This window comes from Anoplophora glabripennis, unplaced genomic scaffold, assembly GCF_000390285.2.
Source record: "Anoplophora glabripennis isolate ALB-LARVAE unplaced genomic scaffold, Agla_2.0 scaffold902, whole genome shotgun sequence".
Taxonomy (NCBI): domain Eukaryota; kingdom Metazoa; phylum Arthropoda; class Insecta; order Coleoptera; family Cerambycidae; genus Anoplophora; species Anoplophora glabripennis.
The window spans coordinates 35,536-51,970 of record NW_019417095.1 but is presented as its reverse complement, the minus strand read 5'-3'; the positions used below and the strand labels follow the sequence as shown (position 1 = coordinate 51,970).

General features: G+C 31.9%; 3 protein-coding genes across 3 annotated transcripts; 1 reads left to right on the top strand and 2 right to left on the bottom strand.

Moving 5' to 3' along the window:
- Positions 1 to 302: 302 nt before the first annotated feature.
- On the bottom strand, positions 303 to 5,387 carry LOC108914658 (E3 ubiquitin-protein ligase Hakai). Its single transcript, XM_018720504.1, has 3 exons — positions 5,069 to 5,387; positions 4,825 to 5,012; positions 303 to 1,120 (listed from the first exon to the last, which is right to left on the bottom strand). Exons 1-3 carry the CDS (start codon positions 5,283 to 5,285, stop codon positions 425 to 427), a joined length of 1,101 nt encoding a protein of 366 aa, XP_018576020.1. The 5' UTR covers positions 5,286 to 5,387; the 3' UTR covers positions 303 to 424.
- Positions 5,388 to 5,889: 502 nt separating this feature from the next.
- Positions 5,890 to 10,614, top strand: LOC108914651 (protein aurora borealis). Its single transcript, XM_023455916.1, has 4 exons — positions 5,890 to 6,083; positions 6,151 to 6,437; positions 6,491 to 6,931; positions 10,241 to 10,614. Exons 1-4 carry the CDS (start codon positions 5,890 to 5,892, stop codon positions 10,612 to 10,614), a joined length of 1,296 nt encoding a protein of 431 aa, XP_023311684.1.
- A 3,537-nt stretch (positions 10,615 to 14,151) lies between these two features.
- On the bottom strand, positions 14,152 to 16,277 carry LOC108914656 (transmembrane protein 115). The gene is made up of 3 exons (XM_018720503.2): positions 15,510 to 16,277; positions 14,824 to 14,997; positions 14,152 to 14,466 (listed from the first exon to the last, which is right to left on the bottom strand). The coding sequence occupies exons 1-3, from the start codon at positions 16,214 to 16,216 to the stop codon at positions 14,256 to 14,258; spliced, it is 1,092 nt and encodes a 363-aa protein (XP_018576019.1). The 5' UTR covers positions 16,217 to 16,277; the 3' UTR covers positions 14,152 to 14,255.
- Positions 16,278 to 16,435: the final 158 nt, after the last annotated feature.

Below are 16,435 nucleotides of genomic sequence, written 5' to 3'. Positions count from 1 at the left end.
CACAAGATGAGGCAGGATAAAGAGGGATAATCCCTCTCGATCCCAAATCATTGAGGCCATTCTAGTCATGGAATAATGGCGCGCGGCGCGCCTCATTCTGCTACTCGTAACAGCTGTGTATTAGTACAGAAACACGTCACTACGTCAGTAAGTGCGCTGATGAGTTTAATTTTAATAAACCAAATAAAAAACCCTGTAATTAGGTGTAATTCACTCAGTTTAGTGGTGTTTTGTAGTTTAACCAGTATGAGTCAATCACAGGAAACAATTGTACAGAAAAAATAATAGATAGTCTTTTTGTTATTTTTTTTTATTATATTCTTACACTAATTACACAATCTCAATATTTAAGTTAAAGTTTATAATAAAAAAAAACTTTAATAAATAACGCTCTATATCAATTTGAATACACAGTACATATCCCTTATCTATAGTATTGCTGGCTGTTAGTCCACTGGGGAGTAGCCGCACTGTAATCGTACTGAGGCGCAGGCCTGGCCTGGGTCGGAGTAGGTGTTGCGTACTGAGCAGTAGGGGGCGCCGTCGTTCCCGCGTAAGGCGGATAACTTTGCGCGGGGCTGTAAGCGGGAGGGGCAGTATAATATTGCGGCTGTTGGGGAGGTGGTATGTGCATGGGAGGCAACGGCTGGCTATAACTCGCAGTCGGGGGGTACTGGCTGTAGTAATTCTGAGTAGTCGGAATGGCTTCGTGCACTGTCGGGGCAGAGTCTTGTATAGGCACTGTTATTAAGTTAGTTCTCACACCCGAAGACTGTACCAACGGGGGTCTCTGCCTGATGCTAGTCGGCACGATGTTCGATCTCGGGTCGTTGGCGGTTTTAGGTCGCACGATAGGCGGAGCCCTTTCTGGTTCCACCACTTCCATCGGTTGCTGATTTACGTTTGAAACGTGACGGTGATTAATGTGGGCTTGTAGGTCACGCTGAGAGAGGTAAGTCCTACGACAGCCCTTTTGCCCGTACCTTGTACCTCCGTGAGTGCACATAAAAACGGTTCCCAGACCTGTTTGTTCCACTCTTGTCACTTTGTCTAAGCAGCGGGGGCACTGCTTCTGCTCCTTCTTTCCGCAAGCCAGACAAAATACGTGTTTGCAGGGAATCTGGAACACAAAATTTTTAAGCGTGTCGTTCTCACAAAAGAGTATTTCCCTCGAAAGCAACAAAAAAACGGGGATATATACATTTTTAAATCTATCTTCTGTGCAAAGCAATTGACATTATTTGAATGCAATAAAATATATGTAAAACCTGAACTTGGGTGAGGATTATATTTGTTTTCCTTATTTTTGATATTAAGGAGGATCGGGTGCTTCTTCGGTGGGGTGAAGCGGGACGCGGGGGCCTTATACTTTCCGTGTTATAAAATCATTCATTCATCAAAACAAAGTATTCTTTAAGACTAGAAAGTAAGTAGACTGATATAGTTGCTTGTAGACACTGAATAAAAAAGAGTTTAAAATACTTAAAATTATATATTTCCATTCCTCAATTATTATTTTTTACCCAATATGCATAAATAAATGACAAAAGTTGTAATAAAAGCTTGGTAACAGCACACGAGTGTGCCGAGTTTATTATTTGTAAATTGGCATTCATTGTCATGTATACATTATGCTATGTGACCGCTCGCACAGCTGACTGCTTTAACCTATAAAATGTAGGATGAAGAACAGAGTCGGTAGAAAGGAAAATTTGTGACCAAAAGAAAGTATGATTGTTTGAGAATTAGAACAGAAAACAGCAAAAGCAGGAAAAAAGCTGTTGAAGAGAAGATTGTGGAGCCAGTACCTCCGCACACCGTTCGAGGGCATCAATTAATCGACGTAGAGTACATGGCACAAAACATGCACTGCTCTTTTTGCAAAGAACTTTTACGTATTTTAGATTATCTACAAAGTGTGATCATGAAGTGATTCACATGGAAAAGTTTAAATATGATTTAGTTACATGCATAAGTAGCATACTACTATGATGTACTTCTGTTAATACAAATGTTCCTTAGAAGACAAGGGTTTAAAGCGATTGCATTTATAAAAGTATAATACAATTTGATATATACAATGAGCAGCAAAAGTATGAAGTATATTTATTTAAAAATCAGATGTTCGTTATTTGAAAAATCGCTCGGATCCGTCTAATTATATTTTTAGTTGCGCATTTTCTGAAGCAATTTTTATTTATACAGGGTGGCCCAAAAAAAAGTTATGAAATCAAGGCCAACTTTTTTAAATGGAAACCCCACTTTTTTGTATTTTTATTCAATTCTCCATGAAATTCCGATCATTTTTTATGTAATATAACCTATACCTATCTTTAACCGTTTTCGAGATAATGGGGTCTAAATTACCCTGAGATTTAGCCTGCTACTTTTAAAATAAAACCACGTTTACTTCTCCATCTTAGATTTGTGTGGTTCACAGAAAGTTGCTTCAAATCAGAAAAATCCATAAGAAATAAGTGGTTCGGTGATTTATTTTGATCATTAGGACACAATGACTTGAATGTAAAAAATATAAGTGAGGTATTTAGGTATAATTTAATTAAAAACGCATAATTTTATTGTATAAAATATGACTTTGTTAAATGAATCCTCTAGTATCAAAACCCCTTAAATCCACTTTAGTGAAATTTGCATAAATGAAGAAAAACTGTTTAACCAACTTCTGATAGCGATTCCGTAATGAAATTTTGTTTTGTGAAATTTTAACACTAACTGGACAACAAATTGCAACAAACACAACAAAATTGTTTATAATAAACTCACAAATTTGAAAACAAAAATGGAGTTAGTGGCATTTGAAACCAACTATAGGATTTAATGGATTTTGAATATCAGTAAAGTGGATTTAATGGGTTTTGACAAAGAACAAATGAAAATGACAAAAAAAATGTAGGTGGCACACATTTTTACTAAAGACAAACTAATAATGTAATTATGAATTACTATTAATAATTAATAAAACAAGTAAAAATGAATAATAAACTAATGAAAAACTAAAAAACTAAAATAATAATAAAAAATAAAATTAAACACTCAGGTCTGGAACATCTTCTACTTCTTTCTACCTTTATCTGGTGTTACAATTTCAATTTGTGTTGTAATATCGGACATTATTTTATTGGCACTTGTTAACGAATACAAGACTAAACTAAAAACAATAATACTAGCACAACAATGACTGATCTAATACTGCATAAATTAAATTTGTACAGCGCCGCCGACCACGTGTTGTCACGTTAGCCTTCTATGATTGGCTATTGTGGATTTAGTGGGGTGTGAACGTTAGCTCAAATGGATTTCGTGGCTTTGAATCTAAACACACTTTTTAGAGTGCATTTTTACACATATTAGGTAACTTTTGCAATCATTCGAATGAACACATCAATAGGGAATTTTAGTAGGAATATTTTGATGCGTATATCTCATTTTTCATCAAAAATGGATTTAAGGGGTTTTGATACTAGAAGACTCAAATGTCACTATTTAAATTACGAGTCAGGTTATTTTGCAAATTTTCAGCACCGTTTCATGTTTTTTTGTAAACACAAAATACAAAAACACAAAATGTATTTAGCAGAAAGTACTGACTTTAACGTTACAGTCCTTATGTATCGAGAGTAATTTTTTTAAATTTTCCATATTCTATATTCAGACGCCATTATCTCGAAAACGGTTAAAGATAGGTATAAGTTATGTTGCATAAAAAATGATTAGAATTCCATGGAGAATTGAATAAAAATGCAAAAAAGAGAGGTTTCCATTTAAAAAAGTTGGCCTTAATTTCATAACTTTTTTTGGGCCACCCTGTATAAATGAAAATTGCTTCAGAAAATGCGCAACTAAAAATATAATTCGACGGGTCCGAGTGATTTTTCAAATAACGAACATCTGATTTTTAAGTAAATATATTCCATACTTTTGCCGCTCACTGTATACTGTGATACGATGTTATTGCAGCCAAAAATATTCTAAAAAATATACTACAATTATTAAAATGTTAATTTTAAAATGAAAAATGATATTAAAAATTTCCTAATTTATCAAAATGCATATGATCTTTATATGCGCTGTGACGCAGTATAGTACAATGCAGTGAAGTATAAATATTTCATTGTTTATGTGTTGTGTATTCTTTACTTCTTGTATTGAAAGCTTATCGTACATTAAAAAAGATTTCAAAAAACATACTTCATTTGAAACTTTCCCATTATTTTATTATTTCAATTGAATTACACAAATAAACACAAATTGAATGTAATCCATTTCTAATGACTAATCTGTGTATCGAAACGTTTATATAAATTTCCCGCCACCTATCCTCATTCATACTCTGCTGCACTATTGCCGTTACTCCTTCGCGTTTATTACTTGATGGACAAGTCAAAGCTTTTTATGTTTGATAATTTATTTCTCTATGAAATGTGCAGTAACCTACTTTTTTTCTTTCTCTCATCTATTAATTAATGATTCAAGTAAATGTATATATTTTTTTTACATTTGCATTTGTTCACCTGTAATTCAATTGTAAGGGTATGCATCATAACATTTCCCATAAGAACCTATGATAAGTATTCAAATTTTTGGCATTAATTAAAAACAAAAACAAATCGTTAAATATTTTGAGAATAATTCTCAGTATTTGATTTTGTATTTTTACATTTTGGTTTTTATCAAGAGTGATGTCAGAACAAGAAAGATTTTTGTTTTCTGAATTGTCATAAAATGATAAATATATAGAACGAAATAGATAATCGTAAACACATTTGGAATAAGTATGTCTATCTCACACAATAATATACCTACCATTCGACCGTATATCAAAATTGGCTTCAGACACTTGTCGCAACAATGTATCATTGGATTCAAAACTTTCTCTCCAATCAAGTTTACTTTGTGAGCCCAATTCAAGCGCAGCATAGGTTCTGGTGGTCCTCTATTAATTGTCGTAAATGTGGGGGCCTCTAACTGGGAAATATCGGCTTCCAGATCAACTAAAAACAGTATTAAAATAAACACAAAACATCACAGCTATTTCAGTAACGTTTACTTGGTGGTGGAGCGGTATTTTCATTACTATCAGTTTCTGTTGGTGGTTCCTCGACGACAACTTCCGCCGGTTGAGTTTCAACTTCTTCATCACTTTCAATCACTTTGGCAGCTTTTTTTCCTCTTCCACGGCCTCGGCCCCTTCCACGTCCTCGTCCTCTTCCGCCCCTGCCTCGACCACGACCCCTTTTAGGTGCATCCTCCATTTTTGATTTCATTTATTTCTGGTGACTAATATTAATATCTTTATACATATATTGGATATATGTATGCTTTAGATAACTAAAACATTAATGATGCTTGACAAAAACTGAGGTTAGGACTAGTATTTAAATGACATATAGGCTTGGCAACACTGGCAACATAGCTTTCGATTCTAAAGAGTACGTTCCCTATAAAATGTATTAATTTTTATATAATATATTTTCTCCAGCAATGAGTTTAAATTTGTATACAATATAGTCATTTGATTTCTACATTTTACATACTAATTTCAAATTAGGTTATTCAAAACAATAGCACAAGGTACCAGTAATAAAAAAAAATTTAAATTCCAATTGGGGAACGTGCTCTACTTAGGGATTTTTATTATTTACTTCAAATGATCGGTTTGAGCGGAAAATCAGTAAAGCAAACGGTCAATTTTTATTTGTATTTAAAATTTGGGATGCAACGGTTGTGGCTGTGCGGGTTTTGTCGTTAGATTCGTATTAATTAAGTACTGGATTTAAGATTAACTTAAACATTTGTGATAAAATAATGAATCTAAGGATTAAGAAGCAAATATAAAAATAAGGAAAACATTTTTTTAATCAAAGTAACATGGATTTTAAATACATAAATGATAGAAACAAAACTCCAAATTCAAAACTGAATAAGATATTGTCAAATACTGTAAGCTGTGATAGTCCCTTTGGAGTTCTTCCAAATTTCTCCACTCCCCCATCAAGATTTACGAAAATTGTAAATCCATTCGAACAACATATAATCGACAGTTTGCATCTTCCAACGTTCAGGTAAGTGTATTATTATTATTATTATTTACAACGTATAGCAAATATTTTTAATTACCTGACATTCTAGTCCATCGGTGTTCGCTAAAGTTTCAACTCCTAAGACTGATGAAAAATTTAAATGGACTATAGATGATATTTCGAGCTTAAAACCAGCAGATATAGACGAAGCTACAATTAGCCAACACGTTTTTGAAGAAGATCCTCAAGTTGAATCATTAGTGCAACAAAAAATAGACACATTTTTTAATGAAAAAGTTATAGTTCCTAGTCCTATGACTGAAGCTTTTAGAGTTCCTCTTGTTATTGAGACTGACACTCCAATCAGCGCTGTCAAAGAAAAACACTATTCAGAAGGTCAGTTTTATCTAAACTTAAAAATATTGTTTCAGTTGTAGTTTTTGTTGCAGGTGCGGCACAAACTATATTAACATTACCGCCAATACTCCCCGATCACTTAGAGAAAGCTCTCAAGCCATATTTTACATACACGCAAGATCAGCAGATGTCTGGTGAAAGTGATATTAAAAATAACTCTCTTTATCGTCAGCTCTTCGAGTTTGATCAGGAGCCTAAATCACCTAGTGACACTGAATCAAACCAGTCTTCACCGGCTCACTCTACTGGTTTGTCTCCACTGCACCTGTCTCCATTAAATTCTTTAGAGAAAAGTTTAGACAATCCTTATGACATGCCTGAATTGAGGGATTGCAATCTCTCTCCGATAGGTAGAAAATCTCCTAGCGAATCGAGATCGGCGTGCAGATTGAATTTTTCCAGCAAAATGAGTATCGACGCTAGCGTCGTACCAGATATCGCTAATCAAATGTCCACCCAGAGTGTGTTCATAGGTAATCCTCACTATTAATTAATGACATATAAATTGTAATATTCTGAATTATGGCGCATCTAGAGATTTAAAGATTAGAAAAAAATGAAAAAATTTGAGAAAAATTGTATTTTTTTCTGTTTTATTTTTTTCAAAGTAAAAATCTTGGGAAAACTGGAAACTCGGAATAGGAATACGAAAAAATACTTTCTAAAATATACATTTTTTAAATGTTTTGCTAGAATAAACCTATTAAATTAGTATGAAAATAATATCCACCTCAAGCACAAATTAATAAAAGGCACATATTTTATTTAAAAGACCAAAAATAAACAATTCTTAATTTTGATGAGTAATTAATAAAAATAAACAGAATTTCAGTTGTCCGTAACTTAAAAAAAAAAACAACAATTAAAAGTATTTTTTTAACCAAATTAAAAAGACAAATTTTTTCTTGTCGGCGTTTCGTCACTATCAATCTTGACATCCTCAGGACTAAAAAACTGATAATATCAGCATCGGATCTTATTAAAAAAGTTACAGATCAAGTTAAATTCTGTTATCTTAGATTTGACCTTGACCTTAAGTGTTAAGGTCAGTCCAAGGTCAACTTGAAAATATTAAATGAAACGCCCTATTTTTTATGCTAGCAATTGATAATCTGAAACTTATTTTGATAGAATTAAATACTGACAAAATACTGGGGAGGTTCGAGTCTATTTGAGACAGCTTGTATAACATTCTTGGACAAGATAGATAAATATATACGGAGTGTCCCACCAGGAATCGCCACTATCGATATCTCGGAAAGTGCTGATCCGATAAATCTGAAAATTTGGCAACCTAGCAAAGGCAGTAGGGCCAACACCACTAAAATGTTTAGGCACTTCTGGTTATACTGGAAGCTGACATTAACTTTCATATTTTAAATGGGACGCCCTATATATTATAGCATTTTTGGATTCTACATGAAATTTGAGGGTCACTTTATTAAATATTCCCTATACCTAGGAGTTATAGATTTTGAGATATTAATTTTTAAAGAAAAAATTTGACAGATGCAATGGTCCGTGGAGATGCTTGTAACTTTTTTCAGGAGTGTGATATAATGTAGATTTTTGGTACCTGTGAAGGGCATAGGTACCATAGGCTAAATCACGGTATACCAACAAATTAAAACATTTAATACTAGGCATTTCATTTTTTCTGTTACATATTGATATCTTCAAACAGCTATAACTTTGTTAACTTAAACGGTACACCCCGTATTTTTAATCTGTCGTATGCAGATTGAAATTTCCTTTCAAGCCATATAAGCATTGTTAGGGCTGCCGTTACTACTTTTAGAGATATTTGCAATTTTCTATTTTTTTGGACAATTTTTCTCATATCGGACCTGTTATCAAATTGGCCATGATAAGAAGTATTCTAAAAACAATTAAAATAATTTGACATTTGTCAAGATAGTTGTCAAATTATTAATGTGTCTATAATAGTTTTTGTTGAAAATTTAAATACAAATGCCTAGGGACCGTTTAAATTATACTAATGAGAATAATTTTAATTTGTTTGTTATTTATGGACAATGTACAATGCAGCAAATTCTCTACGTGTTCATGAAATTACTTTGTCACATTATCCATAAATAACAAAGAAATTAAAATAATCCTCATTACGATAATTTAAATGATCCCCAGGCATTTTTATTTAAATTTTCGGCAAAAACTATTACAGACAACAATAATTTAGCAAATAACTCGACAAATGTCAAGTTATTTCAATTGTTATTGGAATGTTTCTGTTCTGGTCATGGCTAATTAGATATCAGGTCTGATACGAGAAAAACTCCAAAAAATAGAAAATTGCAAATATTTCTAAAAGTAGTAACGACAACCCTAACAATGCTTATACAACCTGAAAGGAAATTTCAATCTGCATACAACGGTGCAAAAAATACAGGGTGTTTCATGTAAGTTAACAAAGTTATAGCTGTTTGAAGTTATCAAAATGTAACAACAAAATTGAAACACCTAGTATTAAATGTTTGAATTTGTTGGTACACCATAATTTGGTGTTATCTATGCCCTTTAGAGGTACCTACCAAAAATCCACTTGATATCACGCTCTTGAAAAGAGTTACTAGCATCTCCGTCGACCCTAGCATCTGTCAAATTTTTTCTTTAAAAATTAATATCTCAAAACCTATAACTCCTAGATATAGGGAATATTTAATAATGTGACCCTCAAAGAGTGACCGCAAAATCCGCCTGTTTTTGAGTCTTTGACAGAGGCGACAGGGAAAATCCTAAAAATATTCTAAAAATATCCAAAAACTCGTCATGAAAAATGAAAATGAGCATCACTTTCAGTTTATCACCCTTATTTAGGGGTTGAAAAGACAAAAAAGTGAACAAAATAATAATCATCAACAGTTGTAAAACCCCAAATATTTCTATGTTGTTATCAAAATAATATTATGAACGTGAAAATATCTAATTTCGTATTTGATACGGTCTTCTCCTGATTGAAAATCAACCCTTAATATCCCTAAAGGAGTGAAATCATTCCCTAAATCCTAAAAATGCAAAAAATATATTATGTGAGTACTTGTGTGTAATGTATTTCGAAACATTATTTTTTTCATGCATTATAATTATTTTAAGTACTTTGAAGCTGATGGTTGAACTTAGGGGTGGTTTTACCCTCATTTAGGGATATTTTCCTTCGGATCTAGTGATTCTGGGTTATAATGGTTCAATTATCACGTATAAAAGAAAAAGAAAAACATTATAACTTTTAATATGTTTTTTGCATTTTTAGGCGTTTAGGGGATGATTTCCCCCTTTAGAGATATTATGGGTTGATTTTCAATTTGGAGAAGACCAGATCAAATACGAAATTAGATATTTTCACGTTCATAATATTATTAATTTTGATAACATAGAAATATTTGGGGTTTTACAACTGTTGATGATTCTTAATTTGTTCACTTTTTTGTATTTTCAACCCCTAAATAAGGGTGATTTTCGAAAAACTGAAAGTGATTCCCATTTTCATTTTTCATGACGATTATTTGGATATTTTTAGAATATCTTTAGGATTTTCCCCGTCGCCTCTGTCAAAGTCTCAAAAACAGGTGACAAAATGGCTTTTTTGCGGTCAGTCTTTCACGTAGAATCCGAAAATGCAATTAATTATATGTCAGATTTTAACAAAAGTTCGATTTTTCCAGTTTTTCTGAAAAAAAAAGTTTTTTCTGCAATCGGTTTTTCCCCGGAATTTTATTTTCTCTAATTGCATTAAATTTTTAACGGCCTCTCCGTTTTTGCAGAAGACGATCATTTGCCTCAACCGGTTGAACTGTTGAGCGATTCTACAGTAAACTGGGACATGGAATACAAACACGTGTCCCTGTTGTCGTCCAACAGTAGTCAAAGTTCCGAAAAAATGGACTTGTTCAATACCCACACCCCTCATTCGAAAATATTTACTAGTCAGAGAAAAAGACTAAGCGATAGTTTTAAGTACGAGGAAGACGAAGACAATAAAGAAAACAAGCCGCAGGAAGAATACATAAGGCACAACAGAAAATTGTTCAGGAATGACGTGACCGATGCAGGGTATCACACCGAAGTTGGTACGTACGAAGAGTCCTCCATGTTCGGTGGGCACGTTTTCGCGTCCACGCCGAGCAAGAGAAAGTGAATTTTTTCGTGTGGGCTATTTAAATAAGCGATACCCTGTTAACATAATAATATATATCTTTGGGACATTTCTGTTGATCGCTGATGTTCTGGATCAAACAAGATTTATTAGTTGCGACTGGTACGAAATCTTGTAAAATAAAAATTCGTACTACTTAAGGTTGCTTGAATATCGTAAAATTACAAGGTGTAAAGTCAATTGTAACAAATCTCAATAAATTGACAATTATCGAGTAAACGGTAGGAATAAAACATATATTCTCTGTATTGTATCACAACGTTTGTCTAACAGGAGAAAAAATTTTAGATTTGTTAGAAATAATTTTCGTAATACTTTTTTTTGTATGTCGTATCAGGATTAAGGGGCCAAACTTAAAATTTAAATTCGGGTGGTGAAAAAAAGGAAAATCGTTTGGAGAAATGTCTGTAAATACTTTGTTGTCGCGAGATACAGGGTTGGTTTGGAAAATTCTTGAAAATCGATGCTACTGGATGTTTTTGAAATTCAGTCATTACTTGTGATTTATAGTGGCATTTCCAAGAAAAAAAATCTTCCATTTTATTCGAATGCAATTATAGAAAGTGCAAAAAAATTTGGCATAGAAAATTTGCATTTTTTTTTAGACTATAAATAAAACAAAATCTGGATATAAATATACCTACCAGCAGCGAAATTACTGGGAGCAGCTATCACTAAAAATTTCTGAAAATCAACGGTCCTAGATATTTTGTAAATTCAATCAAAAAAGATATATTTTATTCGAAAAATAGGCCATTTTCAAATTATTATTCCTTTTAACTTTATTAAGTTTCCCGTTTCCCAAACAAAATTGCAGAAATTTTTTTTCTAATATGATGATAAACGATTTAAAAAATGTAATCATGGATCCAAAGAAATTTTTGGCATAGATTTGCATTTTTTTCTTAACTTAAATAGAAGAGATGCTTTTCCTCTGAAGTACCTCTACGATTTATAAACAATAATTTCTAAAATATCTTCGCCACTGGTTAACGCATTTGTATCATAATTCAGGAAATTTCTATCTTGAATTAGAAAAATAATTAGCCTAAGTCTCATCACTGTACGCCAGTCATCTTCAGAGGTATTTCGGACTACATGATTTTTTTTCAAATTTCAACTCCGGATCTAGAAAACAAAACATTTTTGGACAATACCTCCCCGGACTTTATCACTATTTTGACCACCCCAATTAGAAAAATAATTAGCCTAAGTCTCATCACTGTACATCAGTCATCTTCAGAGGTATTTCGGACTACATACGTGATTTTTTTCAAATTCCAACTCTGGATCTAGAAAAATAATTTTTGGACAATACTTCCCCGGACTTTCTTCACTATTTTGACCACCCCAATTCAAATTTTAAGTTTGGTCCATAAAGGATAATTGGAAACGTAAATCTCGGTATTGTAAATGCAAATTAAATTTTATCTCTTCCTAAATAATCCACACGAAAAGTAACAATTTTAATATTTATATGTAAATAAAATTGATTATATTTTAAAATTTAAGTAACTTTTATATCGATGGGTTTTTGTGAAATGCATGGGATTCTTATATTTATTAGATCTCGTAGTACTCTTACGTACTGATTTAATCACTGCCAATTCTATACTTCTACTTATAGTTCTTGAAGTCTAGAATGAAACGAAGAGATAATAACTTTTCAATAACTGATTTTTTTTAATTTTTAGTTTATAGTTATGGTTTTTATATACACATATTTATAAAATAAAAATATTGATTATTGTATACTTCTGCAAAGAATTTGTACTGATATTGTAGATATAAAGTGATTAGAGATGGAAGTCTCTCAAGTTTTAAGGACAAATCTCGTAATGGTTTCATTATGTAATTTAACGATGTGCAATTTTAATAAAATGTATGCTTAGGTTTGTAGTATTTTTTTAACGTTATGCACTTTGCCCAATGTACAATACCACAAAATCAGGAAATATTTAGCCAAATGACCAAACTTATTAGTAGTTATTAACACGAACGGCGTTGTTGATATCTTTTATCATAAATATAGCGTAAATAAAAATATTACTTAAAGATATACGTCTAACTCTGAAGTCATAATTTTGTTTTTTAAAATTCCATTGTGAAAACAAATTTTTTTCATAAATTGGTGATATATTCGGCTATTCTCATTTCACCGAATTAACATAGGCCATTTATTTTTTGTCCGCCATTGTCATATCACAGGTGGATTGATATTATGTAGTTCACATAAATTAGATCAACATTGGAGATCATTGACACCGAGATTCACAACCTAAACATAGTGCTTTAAAAAAAAATAGTAACGTGCTTTTTATTAAAAACTTGAAATTATTTTAAAAACATATCAGAACTATCAGATTAGTATTTGTATTTTTATTGTCTGTTTTGTGAAACAACAATAATAATTGTTTTAAAACAAATTAGTTAATATTTAACAAACTGTCCAAAATAAATCTTTTTAATGTTCGGATTTTTAACTGTATTGACATAAAAAAAATATGGCTTTTTTTTAAAAAGATTAACAAACAGGCAACTCTGATTCTTAAGCATAAACATACATAGACCGAGAAATAAAGGTGAAAAATTATCGAGAAATCGTGAAAATTACTAGACGTGATTTTATTGTTGGAAAGTTTTGGGAATGATAATATAAGAGGCGTCTCATCTCGTGGGTCATAAAAAAGTATAGTGTCATTGTTTTTTATCGACAAATAGGCCAAAAATTCATCATTTATCGTTCTACGCGTTATGTGAAACAACTATTAATCTTAGAAAATGTTCAACAGACAATTTGATCTAGAGAAACTCATCTTTAAAATGAGACTTTATAAGTTAAAATTGTTTTATAAACAAAAAATTTATTGCAAAATTAAACAGATAAAGTGCTTTTTCTTTAATTGTTAATAACTTTAAATAATTAATAAAATCTTACCAAACTTTCCCAAAATATGAGTTTTTATATCCTTAGGAGATGTGCAAAAGATGGGCTCGATCGGTCCAATAGTTTTTGCAAAATTCCATTTGATTATCCCATTTTTGCAAAAAAGGCCCATTTTCAAATGACTATTCCGGGGGCAGGATTATGACTAAAACATTCTTTTTGGGCACATTTTCTTCGAAGGGAGACCAAGTATCGTCTAGTTAAAAAAATTATTTTTTTTATTTGTATATAATTGTTAGTAATTAATAAATTTCAAAATGTTTCCTTTCCTGGTCTAACAACTGAATTTGGAAGCTGCCCAGTGACGGCGTAGACAATAATTTAAGTGCCATTTAAAAAATGAAACGGTTACATCCAAAATAAAGGTTTTTGTCTTGTTTAAAAGAAATCCTGATATAGTTTCTTTTGCAGCAGTGAGCACTTGTCTCTTGAAACGTAAATAAGTTTAAACCAACAATATGGTAGTCAGGAACAACCTCTTGAAGGCATCGACATATAAAACCCCCTGTAGAATTATTAAAGGGAGTAAATTAGTTTCTGAAAAGTCGAGGTCTTTATATCGAAACTATAAATTAAATATTTATTAATTTCTTTTTGACATATATTACAAAATAAAGTAACAATCATATAATATCTATGTATATAAGTTAAATAACTATGATTAAGGGTCAACGTATTACGTATCAGATTTGGAGGGTAAATTTGATGGAGGTATGTCGATTTTTAAATGCTGTGCAGGTGAAGTTTGAGGTTGTTGCGACGAAGAAGGTTCTTGTAGTTTATTCGAAGGCAATAACGATTTCGGGTGCGTTTTCGGCGGAATCAGCGGCTGTTTGTCACTGTATGACTTTGAGAGCCGTTCGCTCAATGCTTTCAAAGCGATTTGTCTGAAATGAAAAATATTATTTAGTTCAAAAAGTTGGTCTAAGTTTCTATTAATTAAATATGAATTTCTGTATTTATCATATGTCGTAAAACTTATATTGTAGGATGAATTAAATTACCGTTATTGTTTTTGATAAGATAAGGTTTATTAATTTTCATTTATAACAGATTCTATTTATGCACCGCCTTTTTTGTTTGGCAAAAATATATACCTTGATTTTAAAACTTCAAATATTTAAATTATTTTTATTTCACTTGTATTTTTTTTTTAATTAAAGTAACGTATTTTCCAAGTTTAAACTTGTGAAAAATTTATAAAATATATGTTTTAAAAAATTATGCTTAAAATGAGGGTTTACCTTCTTCTCTCCATATCGTGCTGATCCGTGCCGGGTAGAGATATGGTAACACCCGTTGGATTTGACATGTCAAATTTTCTGACAACTTTTCTACATATTCCGATCCTCACCAAGCCGCTATGAACGCTGTTACTTATTATGGCGATTGGAGGTTGTATAACGTTAGGAAAGAAACTAAAAAGAGATCAAGGTAACTATTTACACACTCTAACTCCAAAATTCAAACACAACTTCAGCAATTATCTATTCTATTCATTCTGCTAAGATATGAAATTCCTTTTGAATACAAAAAAATTAAAAAACACCAAGTATTTAACACAAATTATAAATTAAAATGTCTATTTCTGCATAGTGTTTATCATTATGTTTAAAGGAATAGGAATTGAAGTTAAATCTTGTTTGGCGATTTAAAACTATTTAAATTCAAATGAGAAAGATCTATACTCCAATCCAAATAATTTTACACACCCAATTACTTTTTTTTTCATGTTGAATAATTATCCATGTAAAGATACAGCCCAATTTATTGCTAAAGTTGTAAGTACAGGAAATCGGATTGATACTGTATAAGTTGTTTTTAACACTTAAAACTCTGTCTTTATTTTGAATAATATATTTCAAAATCAATAAATTAACTAATTATTACACAGAAACATACTAACAATTGTTTAATATAAGATATGTACCTTGCAAATGTGAAATAATCGGCCATATCACCTCTCGAGCCATTCGTGTGCTTTTGATAAAACCGTAGATAAATCCAACTTACAATTAAACCACTAAAAAACATAGTCGGGTAAGTACCATCCACTAATCCTACAAGTTTAAATATGACAGAAAGGAAGAATACAGTCAAAGGTATATTTCTATTGCTTAGTTTTCCAAGTGGTGTTTTAATTATTACTAGATCAGGCATTATTTGTTTCACAGCTACTGATACCCCTGCAATATATCCAGCCAACCCATGTATGTGTACTGTAAACAAAAATTCCGCATCAAAAGTGCAACAGTACAAAATAAAGTAGAATGCAGTCGTTATAACTGCCACACCAAAATTAACAATGGCGAAATATGTCAACATTTCCATTTGTCCCCATAGCGGCTCGATTAATTTGCCACACAAACCAACTGTGATAATGTCTACTAACACTTCCCAAAAATGTATTTCTAAGAAGCAGAATGTGAATGCTGTCCACAGCCAAAAGGAAGGCGGCATAAGATATCCAGGAGTTACTGATATGACTCTCACAGCTTCATCGGAATATGACAGTCCATAACTTAATAGAACTACACCACAGATAAATTTTACAGAGGTGCTTGTATTGCCCAAGAGAGCACCAAACTGTTGCTTTAAATATGGAATATTTCTACCTAGGGCCCTAAACATAGCCATTGTCAAATCATTTAGGTTATGTTTTTGTGTAAATGACAGGAGTGACAGGTGACAAGTGATTTTTGTGACACTATGGCCACCACACAGAAAAATCACATCACACAAATAGTGAAAATCACTAATTAGTGAATAGTGCTCACAAGGAACTAAAATTGTGTTATAAGTTGATAACTAAGTATGTAAAGTATAATTTTGAATTATCAACATTGTGGAAAAAAA

Excerpts from the sequence above, each read along its gene's own strand:
- LOC108914658 (XM_018720504.1), bottom strand. The coding sequence starts at position 5,285 with ATGAAATCAAAAATGGAGGATGCACCTAAAAGGGGTCGTGGTCGAGGC. Across the intron at positions 5,013-5,068 it reads AAATACCGCTCCACCACCAA|TTGATCTGGAAGCCGATATT; the intron begins GTAAACGTTACT and ends TACTGTTTTTAG. Across the intron at positions 1,121-4,824 it reads TTTTGATATACGGTCGAATG|ATTCCCTGCAAACACGTATT; the intron begins GTAGGTATATTA and ends TTTGTGTTCCAG.
- LOC108914651 (XM_023455916.1), top strand. The coding sequence starts at position 5,890 with ATGGATTTTAAATACATAAATGATAGAAACAAAACTCCAAATTCAAAA. Across the intron at positions 6,438-6,490 it reads AGAAAAACACTATTCAGAAG|GTGCGGCACAAACTATATTA; the intron begins GTCAGTTTTATC and ends TTTTTGTTGCAG. Across the intron at positions 6,932-10,240 it reads CACCCAGAGTGTGTTCATAG|AAGACGATCATTTGCCTCAA; the intron begins GTAATCCTCACT and ends CCGTTTTTGCAG.
- LOC108914656 (XM_018720503.2), bottom strand. The coding sequence starts at position 16,216 with ATGGCTATGTTTAGGGCCCTAGGTAGAAATATTCCATATTTAAAGCAA. Across the intron at positions 14,998-15,509 it reads GATTATTTCACATTTGCAAG|TTTCTTTCCTAACGTTATAC; the intron begins GTACATATCTTA and ends ATCTCTTTTTAG. Across the intron at positions 14,467-14,823 it reads CACGATATGGAGAGAAGAAG|ACAAATCGCTTTGAAAGCAT; the intron begins GTAAACCCTCAT and ends TTTTCATTTCAG.